The 15788-nt window shown below is 37.5% G+C and overlaps 1 protein-coding gene across 1 annotated transcript in view; it reads right to left on the reverse strand.

Moving 5' to 3' along the window:
* Window positions 1-544: 544 nt before the first annotated feature.
* The window catches only part of Fnbp4 (formin binding protein 4), a 40783-nt gene continuing 25539 nt past the window's right edge, over window positions 545-15788 (reverse strand). The window contains exons 13-17 of the mRNA XM_015505106.2: window positions 9189-9544; window positions 8921-9065; window positions 8241-8590; window positions 1830-1987; window positions 545-1585 (exon numbers count right to left, since the gene is read on the reverse strand). Of these exons, the coding sequence (XP_015360592.2) occupies window positions 1495-1585; window positions 1830-1987; window positions 8241-8590; window positions 8921-9065; window positions 9189-9544 (1100 nt within the window). The 3' untranslated portion in view covers window positions 545-1494. The remainder of the gene's footprint in view (window positions 1586-1829; window positions 1988-8240; window positions 8591-8920; window positions 9066-9188; window positions 9545-15788) is intronic.

Below are 15788 nucleotides of genomic sequence, written 5' to 3' on the forward strand. Positions count from 1 at the left end.
AATTTACTCTATGCAAATAAAATAGAAATTTACTCTATGCAAATAAAACAAATTTATATACAAAAATGCACCCCAACATTAGCATAATGGTAAATTAATCCAACACACTATCACACATGACTGGGTAAAAATTTTAATTATATGCATAGTAATATACTGGAATAAACTTCAAACTACTATTCTTTGGTTAACTTTATAGGAATATAACCGTAAGTATATATTATATACTTTTGTAATCAGGTATGTATTACTTAATGTAAAAAAGCAATAAAGCACCTTTTTCATTTTGGTCAAAACTTCATCCACATTACATTGTTTCCAGGACTGAGGCCTCACAGCACTATTTGGTGTTAGAGGCCTTTGTCTAACCCTGTCCCCCATCCTCAAGATCCTGCTACTTTTTCCTGAAAGTCATTCAACATTTTTACATGCCTTGCACCATATCTGATTCTGATTAGGAAAAAACACTTAGGAACTGATGTAAAATTAAATTCTGGTTACATAATTATGGAATGACAGGCTTAGAAGAGCAAAAGATAACCAATCACAAGTATAAAAAGAGCTTTATTAGTGCATATATACAAATTTACAAGGTCAGAAACTGGAGAAATACAAACAGCTTTAAAACACAATTTGCCTTTTCTTCAGTTTAAAGTGACTTTACCTGATTGTGACACAATAGAAAATACAGAACAGTAAACTGCTTTTTAAATACTGGAATTTTATGGAGAATACATTCACACATAGAAGGGAGGTGGATTTTGGAACACGGTAAGACCATGGAGACGCATTAACACAAAGTGGCTTTGTGAAACTTACTGCCACATACTTCGGGGGAAATTTCTGAAAATCAAGGATATGAACACCGGCTGCTACTGCTGCCTGCATTAAAATTTAAATATGCCACCTAGAGTGTAAGATGACTATCAATTCTAGGATTATTGAGAAAGGGCTACTCTTTACATAAAGAGTGTGGCCACCAGCACAAGGTATATCACTCTACAGATCTCAACACTTCAGGGGTGGCAGCCTGGAGGAAGAGTTCAGAAAGAGCTCCTGATGATTGCGGTCAAGCAAGGTAGAACACAGAGCTTCCTTCTTAATTGCACTTGTTCTTGAGTAGAAATCAGAGAATGTGCCACATTAGGAATGAAACAAGCCTCTATTAGGCAGGATAATCCTTCACTTTATCAGCAAGCCCTCTACAGGAGCCATACTCATGAGCCACATGTTCTTCAAGATTGATCGACTGATACCTAACATGCTAAATTTGCCAGTGTGAGAATAAAGGTAGTCAGGTCAAAGCAATTCCAATTGCCTCACCCTTCAGCAAAACAGAAAAATTACATTTCACAAATGGACAACTTTGTACATGTATGCTCTTGCCCAGGAAATGCATATGCTCACCCCCATTACATTTATAGTTTATTTGACAATAGTAAAACTGGCTAAGACTCTGAACTGAACACAAAACAATTAAAAAATTTTTTTCAACTATGTGTTTGGAGCCATTTTCCTTCTCTTTAGTCTTGCTCTCCAATCCTCAGGAAGGGCTTCAAAATTAGCATTTCTCTCTGCCATGCCACTGTGAAAACAACACACATATTACTTCACTGGAAAGAAAAAGAACAAAACTGTTCAAACAAAACAAAAACATCTAATTTAAACTAAAAACCTGAACATCAGGAAGTTTAGAGTTTCTCAGCCAGACAGTACATTCTCCTTTGAGGTCTATGATTTCAAGAATATGACCGTCCTAAGATAAGACCAACACCATTACTCCCACAACCCATGTGCCCTCAACTAAAAAAATTTTTTTTTGTTTTTACCTAACCAGCTGCTGCTGTTTCCACTCTTCAATTCGCTTCTGTGCAGTTGATTCCCGATCCTCTTCACTGGAACTTGAGTTCTCTTCTTCATCTAATTCACGCTGGATACTCTGCCACTTCTTTACTAAAGACGGCATTTTGGTTTTACTTTTCTTTGCCTGTAATAAATGTTAAAGATCAAAAGGAATATAATCCATAAAATAAGGAAATAGGACCTCTATAAGGAGATCAAGATCTTTCCCTGATTCTAATGAATAAGTGGACTTCATAGCATAGGTATGATATATTTTTTTGGTACTGAGCCACATCCCTTGCCCTTTTTATATTTTATTTAGAGACAAGGTCTCACTGTGTTGCTTAGGGCCTCACCATTGCTGAGCCTGGCTTTGAACCCGCAAATCCTCCTGTCTTAGCCATCCAAGTTGCTGGAATAACAGGCATGAACCATTGCGCCCAGCAGGGTATGATATTTTATTAAAGCACGGCAGAAATGTTTCCCTTACCATTCCTATTCTATATCCTGGCCCCCTCCAGAGGTGGGGAAAGAACCCAGGGCCCCATGCTAATAAGTGCTCTCTTGTGAGATGCTATGGGTGCATGCCTGCAATCCAGCAACTTGGAAAGCTGAGGCCTTAGGCAACTTTGCAAAAACTTGTCTCAAAAAATAAAAAGGGCTGGGAATGTAGCTGAGTGGTAATGCACTCATGGATTCAGTCCCCAGTATATATATATATATATATGTGTGTGTGTGTGTGTGTGTGTGTCTGTATGTGTGTATAAAGTGCTCTACCATTGAGCTACACCCCCAGTCTCTTTAATAGGTATCAACTGGTTTTGTTGTTCTTTTCAGAAAAGCTGGATCTTTATTTTTCAGCTCTATTATTTATCACTTAAAATGGACACTGAGGAAACAAGAACAACAATTTTGAATTTTACAGAATTGGAAGGTTAAAGTCAGGGAAACACAGCTCAATGAGTACTTGTCTCTTGCCTAGTATATTCAAGGCGCTGGGTGGGACCCCCAGCTTGGTGGTGGGGGGAAGCTATGACATAAAAGTATTAATGATAAATTACTTCCGAAATATGGTATTATATTTTTTTTCTTTTGGCTTACCTTCATTTACTAAAAATTTTCATAATAAAACACGTACTTGGCAAAGTAGAAATAAATATTCAAAATGGCCCGTTCTTTCATTATTATTTTGTGGTATTGGGAATTGATGCACAAGGACCTGGGTTCAATCCCCAGCACCACCAAAAAAAAAAAGGAGGGAGAGAGAGAGAGAGAGAGAGAATTAAACCCAAGGTCTCACACATGCTAGGCAAGTGCTCCATCACTGAGTCATATTCTCAAGCCGCTGGCTTGCTCTTTTATTACATTCAGGCTTATGATCATTGTCACACCAGCACAGAAGCCACTGCCTTCTGAGAGCAGCACCTTCTAAAGATCACATCTTACACTGCTTATTTTTCTTGATGGTTTCATTTAAAATATCTACTAGGTTTTATTTATTTATTTATAAATCGATTACATGAATAAAGTCTCCACAAATGTGAAAGAATAAGCTTAATATTTTCAGTCTTTTTATATTTATGTGGTTTTCTGCTCCATACCCTACTTTTTTCGGGGGGCCTGAAACGGGGGAACCAAGGATTGAACTTAGGGGTACTTGGTCACTGAGCCACATCCCTGGCCCTATTTTGTATTTTATTTAGAAACAGGGTCTCACTGAGTTGCTTATGCCTCAATTTTGCTGAGGCTGGCTTTGAACTCGTGACCCTTCTGTCTCAGCCTCCTGAGCCACTGGGATTACAGGCGTGAGCCACCACGCCTGGCCTTCACATCCTGCTTTGACTGTCATTGATAGTTCCTATTTTCTGGGAAAAGGAGTGCACATCTATTGTGCTCAGCCTTTCGCTCCCTCTACATACATTCTCACATTCCATTCTGTCACTTCATCTGTGGCACAAACCATCCTACTACAAACATCCTTCCAACAAGCTCAAACACGGTTCATTCTGGGAAAGCATGAAGCTAACCAAATAAAAAGTAAGATGGATTAATAATGATCCCAAGAAGCTCATGGGATTAAAATCTCTCAACCTCTGCAAACTAATTTAAAAACCACAGACCTAAGTATAATCCTGGTGTTTCACTTTGAATTCTATAGAATTCAACAAATTTCTAGTATATCTGATTTCATCTGTCATGGGAAAATAAATTTTAGAAGTCATGTATGCCCTATTACACTTGAAACTTTGGGTCCAAAGAGTTGCAGTGGCTATTTGAGTACACTTTAAATAGGAGAACATGGCAGTCAGAAAAACAAAGAGTAAATGGTCAGAACTCCTTTGTTCTACTTTGTTTATTTTTTCTTTTGTGGTACTAGAGACTGAAGTAGGGCCTCACACATGGTAGGCAAGTGCTCTACAACTAAGCTACATTGCTGGCCCTTTTTGAGAAAGGGTCTAAGTTGCCCAGACTGGCCTCAAACTTGCAATCCCCCTCCTGCCTCAGACTCCCAAGTAGCTGGGATTACTGGCACATGCGACCATATCTGGCCTTTAAACTAATTTCCTATTAAGCTGCCCATAAAACTCTTCAGGAAAGACTGAGATGTTAATAATATAGAAAAACTGCCTGTCAACAAGGAGATAGGTCATTATTTATTTTTAGATATCAGGTATATAAAAATGAAGTACTATCTTAACATTCTAGAATTTTACAGAATTATAAGACAGTGAAAACAAGACTGGCTAAAAATATTACTTGTTGAATAAACGGAGGAAAAGTTAGTTATCTTTATTGGAGGATTGGGAGACTCCTCAGAAGACTTCATAAAGGAAGTAATTCCAAACATTTGATTGTGTAAAAAATGAACTGTAGTGGAACTGGTGGACAAAGGCATGGAAAGTGGTAAATGATATGGTGGCTCAGGAGAATACGTTATAGATTAGCATAGCAGATGAGATAGCAATTTGTTTACAACACTGTTTAAATTGTCATTCTTGATTTTTTAAAAATATTTTTTTTAGTTGTCAATGGACCTTTATTTATTGACATGCGGTACTGAGAATCAAACCCAGTGCCTCACACATGTGAGGCAAGGGCTCTGCCACTGAGCTATAACCCTAGCCCTCATTCTTGAGTTTTATAACATTTACTTTACTTCCAGATAATTTCTGGAGCCATGTCAACACCATGTCAACAAATACAGAATGACTAGAATAGCATTGTGGGAACTCTGGAAACCAGTCAAAGATCTGCAACAGCCACTGAAAACTGAATTTAAAAAATGCCACACTCAAAATGATAAGGAGACTTTGAGACACTTTTCTTGCCTCAGTTGCATTCCCTCCCCAGTGTGGCTGGGAGGAAGTGGAAATCTCCCAGTTCCCTCCCTTATGAATAAAGGAAAAGAATGATGTGCTTGCAATCTTCTAGCCTGTCTGTGGCTGCCTGAGGGACTGATCTTTGTACTGCCTGCATTGGACTTCAGATGGAGGCCAAGATAGGTAGTGATGGACACTGTGAAAACTGGAGAGGGGCTAATAAACTGGCAAATGCCCAAGTTTAAAATGGTCTCTAGGTGACATTATTCAATAGTAGAAAATCCTAAAGAATTCACACACACACAAATACACAAATACTACTAGAACTAACAAATTTGGCAAAGTCACAGTGTATAAAATCAATACACAAAAATCACTTCTGTGTCTACATACTAGCAAAAAGGAATCTGAAATCCTGGTGATACTGTCCAAAAGAATGAAATAACTAGGATAAATGAAACCAAGAAAGCAAAAAACTTGTATTCTGAAAACTACAAAACACTGCTGAAAAAAATGAGAAGGCCTAAATACATGGAAAGGAATCCTATGTTCACATGTCAGGAAGTTGACGAACAATATACCAATTATGTGTGCAATCCTTACCAAAATTCCAATGGCCTTAAAAATTGTAATGGCTTTTTTAAGGCTTTATTAAAATTTTTTTTTTTAAGTTGTAGGTGGACACAATATACTTTTATTTAGTTAATTAATTAATTTATTTTTATGTGGTGCTGAAGATTGAACCCAGTGTCTCACATGTTGTCAGGCAAGCACTCTACCACTTAGCTACGTCCCTGGACTCTCTTACGGCTTTTTTAATGCAGCAATGAAAAAAGTGATTCTCTGTATGGAATTGTAAGGTGTCCCAAATAGCTAATATTGACTCATACTTTCCAATACAAAGCTATAAGCTATACTAATCAATATGGTCAGCTGATTTCCAGCAATAGTGCCAAAAATATTCAATGGAGGTAGGAATAGTCTCTTTGACAACTGGTGCTAGACAACTGATTATACACATGCAAAATGAAGCCGGAATTTTACTTTGTATCTTAATAAAAAACAAAGTTGGGTGTGGTGGCTTGGGAGGCTGAGATAGGAGAATCCCTAGTTCAAAGCCAGCCTCAGCAATGGGGAGGCACTAAGCAACTCCATGAGACCCTGTCTCTTAAATAAAATACAAAAAATAAGGCTGAGGATGTGGTTCAGTGGTCAAGTGTCCTTGAGTTCAATCCACAGTGTGTGTGTGTGTGTGTGTGTGTGTGTGTGTGTGTATATATATAAACAAACAAACAAACAAAAAAAACACCACCAACAACAAAAAAAACAGAAACCCCCCAAATCTATGGTCAATTATAAATTCTAAAACCATAACTCTTTTAACTTTTTAAAATTTTCTTTTGAGACAGGGTCTTCCTACTAAATTACCCAGGCTAGCCCTGAACTTGTAGTCCTCCTGCTTCAGCTTCCCAAATACTTGGGGTTATAGACAAACACCAATGTACCTGGTTATAGAACACTTAAAACAGGAAAAAATCTTCATGACCTTATATTTAGCAATGGATTCTAGACATGACAACAAAGACATAATTCAGGCTGGGTACAGTGGCACATGCCTGTAATCCCAGTGGTTCGGGAGGCTGAGATAGGAGGACCACGAGTTCAAAGTCAGCCTCAGCAATGGCAAGGCGCTTAGCAACTCAGTGAGATCCTGGCTCTAAATAAAATACAAAATAGGGCTAGGGGTGTGGCTCAGTGGCTAAGTGCCCTGGTTAAATTCAATCCCTGGTACAAAAAAGAAAAAGAAAAAAAAAAAAAAAAGAAACTGAGAAAATGAACTCCATTTAAGAATTTGCTCTTCAGGGTTGGGGCTGTAGCTCAGTGGCACGGTGCTTGCATGATACATTGGGTTCAATCCTCAGCACCACATAAAAATAAACAAATAAAATAAAGGCATTCTGTCTACAGCTACAAAAAAAAAAAAAAAAGAAAAAAAAATAATTTGCTCTTCAAAAGATATCATTAAGCCAGGTGTGGTGGCGCATACCTGTAATTAGCCACTTATGAGGCTGAGGCAGAAGGATCTTGAGTTCAAAGCCAGCCTCAGTAACTTATCAAGGCCCCAAGCCAGTTAGTGAGACTCTGGTCTCAAAATAAAAAATAAAAAAGGCTGGGGATATAGCACAGTGGTAGAGCACTCCTGTGTTCAGTCCCTAGAACCAAAAATGATAAAAGGACAAAGGTTCCAAAGAATCATTTCTTCAAAGAAAATAAACAAATGGTTAATAATAACCTAATCTGGGCACAGTGGTGCATGCCTGTAATCCCAATGGCTTGGGACACTGAGGCAGGAGGATTGAGTTCAAAGCCAACCTCCAAAACTTAGTGAGGTACTTAGCAACTCAGCAAGATCCTATCTCTAATAAAATATTTAAAAAGAGCTGGGGATGTGGCTCAATGGTTAAGCATCCCTGGGTTCAATCCTCATTACCAATAGTAATAATAATGACAACAACCTGAAAAAATATGCAACATCATTAGTCACTAGAGAAATGGAAATCAAACTATGATAAAATACCACTTCATATCTACTAGGATGGACATTATCACTCAAAAGATAGAAACAATCCAAATGTCCATTAAGTAATAAATGGGTAATTGTGGTATATATGCACAATGGAATTATTAATTTAATTTAGTCACAAGAAGGAATGATGCACTGATACATGCTATGTACATGAACCTTGAAATCATGATGCTAAGCAAAGAAAGTCAGACACAAAAAGTCACAAACTGCATGGCTCTATTTACAAGAACTATTCAGAATGATAAATTCACTGACAGAAAGCAGATTGGTGGTTCCCATGGGAAGCAGAAGGGAATAAAGGGAAGAAATTGCCTAATGGGTAGAGATGAGGTAGTGTTTTGGGGAAATTAAAATATTTTGTAACTAAATAGAGATGGTGGTTGCAAAACATTGTGCATGTATTAAATGCTAAAGCACTGTTAATTTTATGTTATATTAATATCATCTTAATAAAAGTGTTTTGAAATAAAAAGAAATTTTTTGGTATTCACCTTTTCTTTCTTTCCTTTTTTTGTCTTTTCTGGTGGTGGCATTTTGGGAGCTGGTGGTGGTGGTGGTGTAGGTGGAGGAGGAGGAGGTGGTGGTGGTGGTGGTTCTATAATGGCAGTGGCTGGCACAGCACCTCGGGCCTGAACTGGCTGTAGAGAGGCAGAAGTCACTCCAATAGGGACAGAACATTCAGCATAACTCATAATTGTGGATGCTGCTGCAAGTCCAAGGTAATTTGACTGGAGGCTCATTCCTCTGGCCTGATGACCCATTCCTGCTGCTGGATGGCTAACTGATATTGCCTGGTGTCCAATCCCAGTAGCCTGGTGTCCAATCCCTGTTGTCTGGTGACCTAACACAGAAAACAAAATACTATTTGATAAATCTTTCCCTTAAAAAACAGCCATATTTGCTGGTAGCAAAATAGTAATTTCTAAATATCTTAAAATTAAAGTACTTAAACACATAAATCACTGATGTATGCAAATACACACACACAAAAAAACAATCTGGAAGGCTACACCAAACCATTTCAATGGTGGCTTTTAGGAACTAGAAGAAATACATATAAGCAGTCTTTGCAATCCAAAAAGTCTTTACTGTTTCTTCAAGTTATGGTATCTAATACTGGAAACAAAGAAACACTACACTGAGAAAAATGCACTTTAATCATGATGCTTACCTGTAGCTATAGCTGCCTGGCTGTAGAGAACAGGAGAACTACCAATAGTAGCAGATCTCTGAACTACTGCAGTACTAATTTCTGTAGCTTTTCTCTTTATTGCTTTAGTGGAAGGAGAACTAGAGATCGTAGCATCAACTGAACTCTGAAACACAAATATTCTGGTTAGTGACAGGTGGCCATGGTTAAACATAGTCTTCTAAAATAATATGGTTCCAATCATGCTATAGTCCCCACAACCAGCCAGAATGCTAAGGACATTACTTACCTGGTTAGTTACAACAGTGGGTTGGGCTGCTGAAGGCTTCAAAGGAGTGTCCTCCTCTGTTCCTGGGGCAGGAGGCTCCTCACTTCCCTCATCTTCCATCTCTACCTCCTGGATCTCACCATCTTCTACAGGAGGAGGTGGTGGCGAGGGGGAGAGGGGTATTCGGGGGGTGGGGGAGGAGTGGTGNNNNGGGGGAGGAGGGGATTCGGGGGGTGGGGGAGGAGGTGGTGGCATTTCCAAGGGTAATGGAGGTTGAAGCACAGGCACATTTGACTGAAGGAGAGTCCAGAATGGAGTAAGTGGCATCAGTGAAGAGGAAGAAACTTGGCCAGAAAAGGATTCTTTACAAAGAGAACCTATGAAAACAGATAGGAGTCAGGGGAAAAAAGCAAGACAAATTTTCCATTGGTAATATTCAGAGTAATATTCAGCTGATTGGTGAGACAAATATCAATATCAACCTAGGATAGTATGGTCAGTAGTTTCAAGGACTGGCTTCCCGTTTCCTAACAGAATCTGATCCCTCTACACACCTATTGTACTTTGGTTTCACTGAAATAGTAAAACAACTTAGTCCAGAAATAACTTTCACAGGAAAGTTAAATGGACGGATATCATAGCACTTTCCCCAGCTGTTATATTCTTCTCTGGGTCCATATTTATGAATAAGTAAATGAAAAGCATCAATAACTCAATGAGAAATTTGGTCATCTAATCAGTAGGTTTTTTTTGTGTGTGTGTGTGTGTGTGTGCGTGCGCGTGCGCGTCAGGGATTGAATCCAGGGGTGTTATCACTAAGCCATATCCCCAACCATTTTTTAAAAAGTACTTTTTATTTTGAGATAAGGTCTTGCCAAGTTCCTTAGGGCCTTGCTAAATTGCTGAGGCTGGTCTCAAACTTGTGATCCTCCTGCCTTAGCTTCCCAAGTCACTGGGATTACAAGCATGTGCCACTTGCCTGGCTGGAATTTTGTATTTCAAACACTATTTCAACATACATAAGAAGACAATCCTGGAGTCTATTTTTGGTACTGGGGATTGAACCCAGGGGCACTTTATCACTGAGCTACATCTCCAGCCCTTTTTTTATTTTTAATTTTGAGAGAGGGTCTTACCAAGTTGCTCAGGGACTTGCTAAATTGCTGAGGCTGGCCTTGAACTTGTGATACTCCTGCTTCAGCTTTCTGAGTTGCTGGGATTATAGGCATATATCATGGCACCAGGCTTGATTTAGTAGGTTTAAAAATTCTTTTTAAGGTGTTACTGTTGACTCCTATTCTTTCATATCTCTGTGTAAATCATTTTCATTTGCTAAATCACAGCAACATAAGTGAGGTAATTTTTAGTTCTGTGACGATAAGGGGAAATTCAGGAGGATATGTCTTCAAAGTAAATGGTAACTCAGATTTCTGAAGAAAGTATCTGAAGATGCAGAGGATTTGAAATTGCTATAGCTGAAGTTTGAGTTAAACTGTTCCAGAGGTGAACATGGTGGCACACAACTGTAATCCTAGCTACTCAGAAGGCTGAGGCAGAAGGATCACAAGTTCCAAGGCAGCATGGGCAACTTAGTGGCAAAAGCACCCCTGGGTTCAACCCTTTGTACCCAAACCAAACCAAATCAAAAAAACAAAAACAAAAACCACCCACAAACAACTACTACTACTGAAAAGCTGCAGGATCAGCTTTTTCTCAAAATTTGCAAAGCCACCACTGAATGCTGTGGTTTTCTCTGTTGGGAAACACTTTTAGAGATTAGAGAAAATAGTAGGATATACTTACTTGTAGCCTTCCCCATCCCTCTTTATCGTCAATAGGAAAGTTTCACAATATATGGGACTATTAGATATATATCCCAGGAATGTTGAGGGGATTTTCTCCCTAAAAACCATAGAATTTAGGAGTAGAAGAAACATGAAAAATCATCTAGTTCAACTTCCTCATTTTTAAAAGGTAATGAAACCCAGGCAGGAACTGACTTGCCCAAGATCACATGGCCATTAGCAGCCAGACCAGAGACAGAACTGACTTCTAGCCTAGTGTTTTCTGTTTTATCAAGATCCCTGATGAAATATCAAGAGTTCAAGAACCTTAGAAATCTCTGTCAAATACTCTCACTTCTCATAGAGTAGATATTCAGATGTAGTCTCTTGTCAAATTTCATGGTCAAAAGTAGATTAACTAAGGGCTCTATTGAAAAGAAGGTCATTTAAAATATACTGCTTTCGTACTTGACAAGGTAAATCCAGGTTTACTTTTTAAAGATACAGCACATGGTACAGTGTATAAATACTTTAACAGTTTTCCAGCTAAAGGAATTCAAATGATTCATTAAATTTTTGTACTTGGAATTAGGTAATACTAATTTATACACTAACTTTCAGACAAATGAAGTCTGGGTAAGATCAGGAAGCCTACATTATAAAACAGGACATCAAGATTACATCAGAACTAAGGCAATAAACATGGAAGATTAATGACTTAATTAGTATTAAAATTAAACATCCCTGTACTAAACACGACAAATGGTGGACAAATAAATGTCAGATTTGATGATATTGTATGTTTATGATGGTGACATGCTGCAATGCAGAGGAACTCAAGGAAACAAAGTGGGTTCAGGGTTAATAATGTGGTTTATTTTGGTTTATTTTATCACCTCCAGCAAAGCTAGGGAGAATTAATTAAACCTTGTGTAAATACAAGATTAAACCACATTTGATAAATTCAGCCATAAACAAGGCGCATTTTTAGAATATGTAAATCCCAAAGTAAGTTTACTCAAATCATACAAGCTGTATCTAATACACTGATAATTACCTCTTCTAGTTTAAGTACAAAGAACTTCAAGAAATCCCAGGTGGGAGTACTGCAGATGTCTATTAAAATGATGCTTATATTTGTTTCTAAATTTATTCTAGTTGGTGTTTTTGCTATTTTGCCAGGAATGGTGGCATAGGCCCATAATCCCAGCAATTTAGGAAGCTGAGACTGCAGGATCACAAGTTCAAGATGAACTTCAGTAACTTAGTGAGAACCTGTCTAAATAAATAAATATGGCTGACAATGTGGCTCAGTGGTAGGGCAGCCCTGGGTACAATCTCCAGTATCACTAAGAAAAACAAGAGAAACAAGAAAGCATTTAATTCTGATGTTCAAGGAGAGATTAAAATGGCACAAAGCATTTACCATGTGCTAAAACTTTTAAATAACTAATGCTTAGTGTTTTGAATTAAGAAGAGGTTAGCAATATAAAGCAAGAAATTATACAAAAATAGTTTCACAGATTAAAAAGACAGCTAAATTTAACTAAGTGAAATAAATTTATTAAGGTTAAGGATAGAATAGTGTGAGGATACAAATTTTTAATTCTAGCCTTTTTTTTGGGTGGTGGTGGTGGTGGTACTGAGGATTGAACCTAGTGGTGCTTCAGTACTAAGTCACATCCCCAGCCCCCCTTTTTTGGGGCATTTTTTATTTAGAGACAGGTTCTTGCTGAGTTGCTTAGGGCCTACTAATTAAGTTGCTGAGACTGGCTTTGAACTTGAGATCCTCCTGAGCCACTGGGATTACAGGTGTGTGTCACTGCACCCAGGCTAGGTATTTTAATTTCTATTTATAGGCAGTCTTCTTTTATTTACCCCCAAAGAATAACTAATGCTTAGTGTTTTGAATCAAGAAGACAGTTTAGCAATATAAGTCAAGACACTATAGTTTCACAGATTAAAAAGACAGCTAAATTTAATCTAAGTGAAATAAGCCCAGCCAGAAAGACATGTCAGATACCTTGAAATATCATCCAATCTTTAGAAACATGATATTAAATTCAAATAGTGAAATGATGAGCAAGGATTAAAAATGAAATAAAACTTAAAATATCCTTGGCTCCTTAGAATGCAGTAATTTCTCTTTTTATTTTGTGATGCAAAAGATTGAACTCTGGGCTTCAAACATAATTACTAATTATTCTATCACTGAGCTACACCTATAGGCCCCAATTTTTCTTTTTCTTTTTTAAAAGCAGTACTGCTGTAGTATCCAGCAGAACCTCACACATGCTGGGTAAGCACTCTACCACTAAGCTACCACCCAGCCACCAATTTTTTCTTTTAAATTTTTTGAGACAGAACCTGTAAGCACCTGTTTATGCTGAGGTGCACATGAGTGGAAGAGGACCCAGTGTAGAAAATAATATGTTAACACATCACAGATTTGCGTGCCATCCTTGTACAGAGTGATCTCTCTATTGTTCCATTGTTCTAATGTTCTAGTTTATGTGCTAGTTTGTTCTACTGTTCTAGTTTATGTGCTGCTGAAGCAAGTACCCAATTTTGCTTTTATAAAGGGTGGTATTATTCACTGCTAAGCCAACAAAGAGCAAATGTATATTAAATACTCTTTAGAGACTTACAGCAATAGTAATCAGTATTGCTTTAAAATTCTATAGACCTTGTATAAGATTTGATTTTTTTTAAGATAAAGTTTATCATACTAGATCTACCTTTTACCAGATAATACCAACAGATGTATTATACATGAACAAGGAAGAAAACCAGCTTAGAACCCAACTTTAATGTGTACACATTTCAAGAGTTGGTAATTGTGAAGTATTTAACTTTGGAACATATAAAAAAAGGACATTAGACCATGATCAGGAGTGGAACCACCAGTAAACTATCAACTCTCTTCAGTCCATTAATTACTAAAAAGCAAAGGAAAAAAACAAACACTACACCAAGCATGTCTATCACTGTTATCAAAAGAGGGGCAAAGTATGCATAAGAAAATCTCATCATGAAAAAAGGGAAGTGAAATATTCTGTAACATGAGAAACCACACTTTGAAATGTGAAGTAGAATAAAACCATTTTAAAATGACCACTGAAGTCTTATGTGGCTTCGATATGTTATTTAAGAAGTTAATAAAATCGACCTGGGGTTGTAGCTCAGTGGTAGAGCACTTGCCTAACATGTGTGAGGTACTGGGTTTGATCCTCAGCACCACATAAAAATAAGTAAGTAAAAATATAGGTAGTGTGACCATCTACAACTTAAAAAAAAAAAAAAAAAATCAGCTCTTCACTTCCTAAGTCACCAACAAATTCCATCTCTTTTTATTTTCAAAGGACTATTACTTTAGAAACCATTCCATAGCCTCTTGCATTCATATGACACTTTAACACACAAACACTAGTTGCTTACGATCAAAAGGTTATTATCATCGTTTTGTCTCTATTTCACTATTCATTTTTGTCATTCAAGAAAAATTCACTTGAGGGAAAAACAAATCTTCTTTTGTAAAGTACCAATCAAATTTATAGCTCTTGAGCTGGGCACGGTGGTATGCACCTGTAATTCTAGTGGCTCAGGAAGCTGAGGCAGGAGATCAGGAGTTCAAAGCCAGCCTGAGCAAAAGCAAGGCACTAAGCAACTCAGTGAAGACCTTATCTCTAAACAAAATAGAAAAAAAGGCTGCAAATGTGGCTCAGTGGTTAAATGTCCCTGGGGTTCAATCCCTGGTACGAAAAAACAAAAATTATAGCTCTTCTTAAGAGCTAATTAAAGGGGCTGGGGGTCATTGCTTAGTGGTAGATCTATGTGTAAGGCACTGGGTTTGATCCTCAGCACCATATAAAAAAATAAATAATTAAAAAAATGGTATTGTGTCCATCTATAATAAAAATACTTTTTTTAAAAAACAGCAAATTAGGGGGCTGGGGATGTAGCTCAAGCGGTAGCGCGCTTGCCTGGCATGCGTGCGGCCTGGGTTCGATCCTCAGCACCACATAAAAACAAAGATGTTGTGTCCGCCAAAAACTAAAAAAATAAATATTAAAAAATTCTCTCTCTCTCTCACACTCTTTCTTTAAAAAAACAAAACAGCAAATTAGAGCTGCAGACTAATTGAGGAACTACGAAAATCTACTTATTAAGAAGAAAAGAAGTACAAGGGCTGGGGTTACAGCTCAGTATTAGAGCGCTTACCTAGCTGTGCAGAGAGCCCTGGGTGCAATCCCCAGCAATGAGGGGGGAAGTATATATATATAACTAACCAAACTTCTTGGAAGGTACCTTTAATGGGAAGAGTCATCCTATTTGATTGTTTAGAATATGGTTTGCACTTTTTCATTATCAAAAATTTTGCTTTTCTGATTCTAATACAGTACTAGTTTCATAGCATTTCTTCCTACCATTTTGATTTGTACCAATGATACCTAATAAGACTACTGGAGTTGAGAAATGAGTTGCAAAATCAATAGACTAGGTGATCTGCTGGAATGTAGAACAAATCTCATATCACCATACTACACAGACATTGACAGTTTAATTATCTAGTTCCTTGTCATTACCATTCCTGTTTTTGGAGAAGCACAGCTTTCTCTGGGGTATGACAGAATGATTATAGGAAAATTTTTAATGTGTATTTTAAAAATATTGTTATTTAACAGGTAAATGAAATTGTACTTAATTAATTGATGGGATAACATGTCATGTTTGATATATGGGTTCTTTTAAAATTCAATTATAATAGTTCATTTTTTCATTTTGGGGCATCTAATATATAGTATTCTCATCTGCAACTAGTCACTGCCTTAATTTC

Source organism: Marmota marmota, unplaced genomic scaffold, assembly GCF_001458135.2.
Source record: "Marmota marmota marmota unplaced genomic scaffold, marMar, whole genome shotgun sequence".
Lineage (NCBI taxonomy): Eukaryota > Metazoa > Chordata > Mammalia > Rodentia > Sciuridae > Marmota > Marmota marmota.